We start from the raw sequence: 8881 nt of genomic DNA, 5'->3' as shown, positions 1-8881 counted from the left end.
TTGTAATACCGGGAGCGGTTCAGTAGGTGGCACCAAGGTGCATCACCGAATTCGTTAACAACATCCTGAGAGCAGCTGAACATCAGTTTCCTTCACTGCCCGTTGTCAATCCTGTTGCTCGGAGGATGCCACAACAGCAACAGGTTTGGTGGGCGGCAGTTACTCTGTCTGCAAAGTCATTGCAGAGATAGCTCCGTTCTGTATATTCAATCCAATTATTTACACCAGGCTCTTGCCACACCTGTGATAATGAAGTATTGTACGAAGGCAGATCGACGTGCCTGAAGTAAATGAGGTTACTATCAGTCTACTGATACTATTCTGATCCCAACTATTAGAAAGGAAGAAATGGACTCTGCCAACAGAGCTAAAAAGGATGAAGACTAAAGACATGAAGCCATCTTCAACAAGAAGGTAACTTGTAACATACTCATATATACAGGGGTTGCTAATAGCAGGCTGACGTTACAGTCCTGACTACAGTGTGTCATCAGCAACCATTACCAGTGAAATTGTATCCTTAAAACAGCTCTCCAAAACTCTATCTTCATTCATATCATGTTATTGCATTAAAATGGCATGAATTTGCTTCGCAGACTTTTCATTTCTCATGAGGTGTTTCGTGTCACACCTCAGAGCACTGCTATCGAAATGGTTCCTATGTGAAAAGCATTTTCCTCAGGGTTGCTTTTCTACAGACCGAGGGCTAGAAGGCAGCTGCAATGTCCCAGTGTATAATGCAAAGGCCAGACCTATTGCCAAGCACCTACTACAAATCCCTGAAATAGCTCCGTGCCACTGAAGGGTTGGACTGGATTGATCTTCCTGTTAAATATCTGACATCTAGATCAACCTTTTTCTTCATTTCTGCCTTATGATTCAGTCTCCCCTTCACCAATACACTGTTTGCCAATACCACACGCAACACTTTGTAGAGAGTTTCCCAGCTCACCCAGCCTCATGTAATAAACTCTCTGCTCCTTCCAAGGTTGGCTTAACCAGGGGATTGGGACCTAGAGGCAAAACTCCACCAATTTTTTCTAAAGCCTCACAATGTTTATGGCAAAACTCTTTTCCCTTCCCCACAAAAGGAGCAGAGACAGCCAGGAGTTAATCTCACAGCTTTCATTAAGCAAACAGGTCTTCTAAGTAAGGGCAGCTGTAGTCAGCTCTTAGGCTACTCATGAAGGAACATATCCAACCCTGAAGCTCTGGTTACTCCCAATCCCTGAACCAGGAAGCTCAAATTTGATACAGAAATATCTGGTCAGATTTTGTTGTCACTGTTCCAAAGTAAAACAGAAGACAGCAAGATAAAAAGCTTTTCAACTAAACATTTTAAAATGAGAAAATTGCCTTTAGCACACTACAAGAGGGATTTTTCAATTACACGATTTTCAACAGTCATCTGACTCGACTAACAGTCTTCTGAACACTTTACTACCCCAAATCAGCAAAGGCCTTTGGAACCCAGAAGCACAGCAGGTAACTATGATCATACCTATTTACATATATGGAGCTGAGAGAAAAGGTTCAAGCGCCAAAGACAGTGATAGCACAAGGATTAGAACAGAAGAGTTCTTGTGATCAGACTGCTCAGACGCCTATGAATGCAGCAATAAACTTTAGAGGATTTTTTTTCCCCCCTTCCTGGTAGATAAATACATCTACAGGTAAAAGACAGTACTTTGTGCACTGTGTTCAATGCATACCCCTGGGTTGCTGTGTTTATAGCATACCTTGTTCTCTCTGTTGATCTTTTTGTTCCATGGAAACAAGAGCAGAGAAATGGGCCTGATCATAGGCTAGCACAAGAGGTGAGCAATGGCATCTGTTAGGTAGAACTTCTAGTGGCAAATAAATTCCTCCAAACGGTATAGGTGCAAATGCTGCAAAGAAAAATGAGGGTCTGGGTTTTAAACTGTCAAAGAACAGACAATAGTGCTGGTTCTAGTGCTTGTAATAATTGTGCCACAGCATTTTCAGAGCTCCAGGGGAGCAGCCTCAAGTGGAGTAATTGATGCAGAAAACAGCCATAACAGCAGGTAGAATTTCAGTATGAAAACATCAGGAAATATACTGAGAAGAATGACAGAAACATTCTGCTCTGACATCTATTTTCCTTGCTCTAATTGTTTATTAGTAACGATATTAAAGTCTTGCAACAAAATCCTGATGACTCTCACACATGTCTGCAGATTTGTACCTTCCCATAACACTTGTAGGTAGAAGGACATTTTCTAATAGCCACCAAGTAAATACACTACCAGTTCTTTTGGAAACACACTCCGCTCTGCCCTGCATTAACAGATTTCTGTAGGAAACATCACAACCGTGCTGACAGTCCACACACACATCACCACACATCATATATGTCTGAATGTGTGTATTATGCATTTACAACAGTGATGAGATTAAAAAAAATCTACAAGCAGAGTTTGAACGGGATGCTGCAAATGTGAAGGCAAAGCTCTTCCCTTTGAAAGATCCTGTGCTTGTTTATATACAATTATGGGAAGCAGCAAGTTTGGGCAGGAAAATTCTCTCACTGTGTTTGCTTCTGACCAATTATTTTTCCTTTTGCTGTCAAAATATGAATCCTTATTGCTGAAATATTTCCAAAATGAGCTTAAGGAAAAAGTAGACACAAACAATGCCCTGTTTTTACTAGACTTTTTCTTCAAAGACATCTGCTGTGCCCAGGCTTTGGGACAGAGAGCAGTATTGGTTTTGAGGCACACATCTGCATCTCAGTGAGTTCTTCCAAATTTAAACGAGCCATTATGCTTTTTGAACACCTGTGCTTTGTACACACGGAACTTGATGATGGGGGTCTATAAGGCCAGCAGTGAGAAAACACTGGAGTTATCATGACAGAATCAGATTTGCCAAGGAGGAGAAAGGGTATTGGGAGTGAGGGGTGTGTGTGTGCAACTCAGGATAGGAAGTTATGGGAAATGAAGCAATAGTGATCAAGCCTGTCAGAGCAGATAAACAACAATCATGCAACCAGTACCTGTAGTTCATAACAGGAAGGGAAACTGAAATTACCCAGCATTGTGCAGGGAAAGTAACTTTCTGCACACTCCATCACTAGTTCAACATCCGCCTTCGCTCAATCAAAAATCCCCCTTTAGTTAAGCAACACACTATCATTCATTAGCAATCTACTAGCTCATGGCAAAAAGTGAGAGATTAATTCAATCATCAAAGTCCTGCTCAGGCAGCTGTGCGCTCCACACAGGATCTAACATTTGTGTACTCACATGTGCAAACTGAATAAAACACTCTGGAAACTTCAGAATGACAGGCTGCAAAGGCGTTAGTAAAATCAAAAAGCTAAGATATACACATTCAAAATTCAACTATTCAAAATTAGATTAGATTGATCTATGCAGAGATTTAAGGGGCGCCAAAATAACACTGCAATGTTAGAACCTTGTTAACCTAGAGCAGCAGAATATATTATGTTCTGTAATGTGGTGGTTATTTAGTTAAGTATATCTAGAATAAACAGATATTCGGTGGGACTTACAAATTTATCTGTATTTTTTACTTTTATCCAATAGAAATAGATTAGCATTGTGCTCGTCTTTCCCTCCAGAACAAGGCAGCAGCTATGCCATAAACACCCAGATGTGTCACAGCTGGGTCTTCTGTTTGTGATTCAGCTGACACAGGTGTGTACATTTACACAGACAAAAACTTCTTACCTTCTCCCCCTGAGTCTCGTAACATGGTGTCTGCTACTACAACAATAGGTCTTCTCAATATATGGGCTAAGACAAAAACATGGAACTCTTCTAGGCTCTCATAGACTGGATCTTCTGAGTTGTCCACTCTGGAAGACACAGCATTAAAACTTTTTGAACTGGCCGGAACCAACCATTGTTAAGTTAATTAATACATCACAGCAGCTATTTCTTCCTTGTCACTCGTATTCCCATGCTTCTGAAACACATATTCCAGTTACTGAAATAGGTAACATTAGAAATTGAAAAGTAAAATATATTTTTTTTTGGCAATAATAGCAACAGAGAAAATGTTTTCACTTGCAGACTCTACGCTAGTTTAGTAGCCATCAAAATTCATTACTGTCTGAACACGAGTATCTTACACAGTAGGAGAGCAGAACATGAAGCCCTATGGAGAGCGCTATGGTGAAAGCCAAGTCTTTTCTTCACACTGGCCTTCTCCAGGTCTGATCCAAATAGTTTATGAAACCACAGGAGTTAATGAAAGCCCTTCTGTTCGATTCATCTAGCCGCAGCAGATAGAGAGCGCTTCAAGAATTGGAGAGATAATATTTCATTTTTAGATTCAAACAAATATTTTATTGAGGACTACCTATACCAGTTCCAGAAAGCCTTTTTCTTCATGTATGAATGGACAAACACGATCGCTGGGTTTTAAATGCTGCCTTTTACTGAAGAGCTCACAAATGTGCAGTTACACACTGCACGGCTCAAAACATTTGACAGCAAGAGAGAAACGTTATGCTGAAGAGGATGTGCTACTGACTCCGAGGGATGTGCTGCGGATCACCAAGTGAAATGAGGTGATTTTCCACCTAAAAAAGGTAAAAATGAAAACCTGACTTGAAATTATGGTTAAAAAAGAGGTTTTCCAACCAGCATCAGTGTGCTTTGGATCAGTCCTGCAACCTTCCAGGAAACAGAAATGCCCAGCACCTTTAGAAGCTAACCTATAAAGTCTACCATTTACAAAACAGATCCTTCTTTTCTCCAGAGTGCAAGAAACCTGTTCCATTCCCCATTTCTCTAACTGAACACTTCCAGGCCCTTCTATGGCTTCATAAGCATTTTGCAGATTCTTTGGTTTCAGTTATCTCCTTTCCTATTTTTCTAGTTTAACGTCATTAATGTCACTATCACATTTTAAAGCTTTGCCTCTGCCTAGAAGACAGAAATAAACACTCTAGATGGAGGGAGACTGAAAAACAGCAGGGTTGTGGGAAGCAGAGCACATCAAAGATGAGAATTCACAGCTGAGTGCCACTTCAAAACATGATACACACAGAACACAGCTTCTGAGAGACATGACAAATGAAGATGGGCAGCATAACCCTGACACTCTTAAATGAAGGCAGTGATTGTCCTCTTAGTGTTAGGTGTGCAGAGAACTTCCATAATTCACTGTCATTAATTTTCATCATATGTGAATAGTTAACTGAACAGAACTGTGTGGGCACTGCTCTAGAGCATGTGGGACCAACAGAATAACATCCTCACAGGTCTGATGGCATCCAGCCTTTCCCTGAAACTTAATATTAAAATCTTTCACCTCAACCGAGGAGCACAGCAGGATTGATCATTAACAATAGGCCGATGCAGGACATGAATTCTTGGGTCAAGCAGCAAGACACCTCTCCTTCTCTGTATCCCTCTTCCCATTACTCAGATTTGTCAGAAACTTTTTCCTGATGTTTGAACTGAATTGCCCATTTTGTAATTCCCTCTCCTATTCCTTACTGAATTCTTCTCCATCGTTGACTGCGAGATCTTTTCAGCATTTGCAGTGTGTTGTGTGACCCTCAGAGCAATTTGTGAGCCAAAAAAGTCAGAAGAATCTGCTATAAAGATTTCCAACTATTTTCCTACATTAGTATTTCCAGACTACCAGTCCTAAAGTTTTCTTCAACACCTTGAATTATTCTTCATCTCCCAGTTAAGGAGGTTTCTAGAAGGGAAAGGCATGTTCCAGATGCAGCTGTATCAGAAGGACCTTTATCCCTTTGGTCAGCTGATGTCAAGCCTGACTGCAAATGAAGTCCAAATATCCACTGGGCTTTTTTTCCTCTTCAGTATCACATCACCAAGTCGCTTAAATCACTATTTATGATCATATTTGCACATTTAAAAATCATTCTTTACACATCTGTTTTCCATTGCCCATTTTCATGGACTCACAGGGAGCTCTGGAGGTCACGTTCGCAACACTCCTGTTCCAGCAGGGCCACCTACAGCCAGGTGCTCAGTAGTGGGACGTTGCCTTCTTTTCTTTGGGTGGGGGAATAAATGGTATATACTGCATTGACTAAAGAAGATGAGAAGGCTTCAAGTTCCAAGTTTTGTTTCTCAGGCAGAAATTATATATAGGAAAGAGTTTTGAAGGCATGTAATAAAAGAGAAAACCTAAATCAGCTTTACATTATTATTTTGTAGTTAATTGTGTGGGAATGCAAGTTTTTGTGTAAAACATTCTGTGGCATGTGAGATGCAACCATCTGCCAACTAGGAAGTATCCTGAATTCAAGACTTGTTAAATAAGGAAAAGCCCAATCGCTACGTAGGTATTAGTAATTTTAACATGACATGATTCTGTTTCCTCCTTTGCCTTGAATTTTCTCTCTTCTGGAGGCTGTGGGGTATCCACTGTTTTAGATCTGAAGGGCTGCCTGAACTCACGAATCTGAATCTCCACAGCAATCGGATTATTTCCAGGCTGTGTTTTGCTTTGCTTAGTACGATTTACATCAAGTAAAAAGAGGAAAGATGAACAGACTTACTGGCCAGCAGAAACTTCAGTTGACAAGCAAATGATGTTCTGTTATAATGAACCTTTTTCTATCTGCACACTGTAACTGCTGCATATACAGCTACAAAGGGATAGCACTCCTACAATAAACAACCAGACCAAATAAAAACAGTTTTAAAGCAACGTTTTTGTTAAATGAGCTAAACTAAATTCTCTACAAGATAAGGGCCTCTGATGGTCACAGTCGTTTTGTATGAAGAATTGTATGTTGAAATACTCTGAATACCTGACAGAGTCTAACAGCTCAGAGATGACACGCATTTGAGAGGTACCTCCTGTTTAAATGTTCTGGGTTTCTGCCTCGAATAGATCTCTAACGATATACAGGAAGATTACAGCAATATTCCCTCCGTTCTTCCCCATGTAAAATCACCTGACTTTATGAATCGGGTAGTGCCAAGGGCATATGAGGCAGCTAGCTAGAAGGTGACAGATCATACTAAATAAGAATACCATCCACTTTCAAAATCTCTATTAGCTCACACCATGACACCTAGCTGTCAGCTCTACCAGGTTTTCAAGAAGCGAGTAACTGTGATATTAAATCTCACAATAGAACAGGCTTTGAAATCACTGTCCTGACAACAGTCTGCCAAATGAAGGAATGGGTTGGAATCCTCTCTTTAGCAGGATTGAAACAGTTCGGTTCTTAACAAAACCAGAGGGTACAAGACATTTTCCTTTTTCCAGAGCAGCTCCTCCAATCCAGCACTGCTGGGTTTGCTTGTAAATGGAGATAAATGAAACAAGTATGTTAATCTGAGATTTATTTTTCTTTTTTACATTTACAGGAAGATGTGCAAATCTGTTTCAAAACAAGAATCTGCTTCATGGTTAATAAGCTGGCTCTGCTTTAGGGCTTGAAGGCTTTTAGGTGTAGAAAACAAGAACTGAAGAACCAGGTTTTTCTGTGTTCCCTTTTTCCCCAACTTCCAAGCCTCAGAACAAGAGCGCTCTCAAAGGAGGAATCTTTAGAGATGTAGCAACAATCACTGATCTCCTTTGCATGTAGTTCACGCAAAAATAACTGAGAGGAACTTGGGGGTGAATGAGGCACCATAATCCCAGACTTACCCCTGTCAGTGAATTCTTTTGAAGCATATACAACTTCTGATACTTCAGCTAATTCTGACACCAAAGGAGAATGTTTCATCTACAATTCAAAGACTAGATGGCAAGCTTTCTTAATACAGCACCTAACTAGAGAATGTAATATACCCCATCTCAAAACTAGAATTTTGATATTCCTTTTCCATCTCAAGGGTACATTAAACTGAGAAAAAGAATCCATTCTGTCACATTCATTCTGTCTTTGAAATGACTGTAAAGAGAAATACATATTTACACTTTTAATAGGCTAGGTTTCTTGCCCAATTTCTGTTTCACTGTTTTAAAAGAAAAGTTATCTATTGTCTATTTCTCCGTACTTTATTTTGACTGGCAAAAAGGTAAATGCAAACCCCGAGAAGAACATTTAAAACCAAATTAAATCAATTCTTTATGTAACAGTGATACTACTCCCTGCTTAAGTGTCTGTTGATTGACTGGCAAATGCACCATTTGAGGATATCTGTGGCTGGCAGATACTGAAACTACACAGTACATGAAACGTACAGAAAGAAACAGACAGAATAAGGCCAGGAAATATTGGTGGTGAATAGAAATGTGAATTGAACTGCATTAGAAGACTAAAGCATATCAACAAGAAAGTATCAACAAATACAGGAAACAAACAAGAGAGCAAAATGAAACCAATCTGTCAGGGTTTTTTTGCCTCAAAATCAAAGAAAATGAGACACATTATGGCTGGGAATTTTCTAAATAATGTCCTCCTGCACGAGTAGACTTACCTATCCGTGACAGGGTTAACAGCAAAGTAAAATGTTCTTTCCATAGCTCAGAGATTATTTTCTAAAGATGGTATTGTTCTCATTGTGTCATATGCCCTATTTTGTCAATTTACTTAGCACCACATGCCATTTTCTCCAAGGGAAAACAGTAGCTAGAGAAAAGTATGCACTGAATAAACAACCACTGAATATTTTTAGTGATAAACAGTGGACGCAAAACCTAAAGCTTCTGCCGCCCTAAAGTTGGTCAATAATCCTGCACTTTGGGATCATCTGCACTGGGAATGAGGGATGGTTTATCGTACCAGACGTTTAAAGCAGCTTCTGTATGTGGATCGGGGTATTTCAATATTGCAGATACTATTTCATCCCAAACTTCTCCCCTCCCTACCCCCAAATGTGTTTCTATCCATTTTTTCCAACACCTTCTACACATCTGAACTAAACACATGTTGGCAGCAGACACTACTGCA

General features: G+C 40.0%; 1 protein-coding gene across 1 annotated transcript in view; it reads right to left on the bottom strand.

Annotated features, from left to right (window-relative positions):
• Nucleotides 1-8881, bottom strand: part of OTUD7A (OTU deubiquitinase 7A) — a 43251-nt gene that overhangs the window by 7074 nt on the left and 27296 nt on the right. Inside the window, exons 7-8 of the mRNA XM_010010067.1 lie at nt 3714-3841; nt 1740-1889 (exon numbers count right to left, since the gene is read on the bottom strand). Of these exons, the coding sequence (XP_010008369.1) occupies nt 1740-1889; nt 3714-3841 (278 nt within the window). The remainder of the gene's footprint in view (nt 1-1739; nt 1890-3713; nt 3842-8881) is intronic.

The sequence above is a fragment of the Nestor notabilis genome, unplaced genomic scaffold, assembly GCF_000696875.1.
Source record: "Nestor notabilis isolate BGI_N333 unplaced genomic scaffold, ASM69687v1 scaffold2200, whole genome shotgun sequence".
NCBI lineage: Eukaryota > Metazoa > Chordata > Aves > Psittaciformes > Psittacidae > Nestor > Nestor notabilis.
This window is presented reverse-complemented; position numbering and strand designations above follow the sequence as displayed.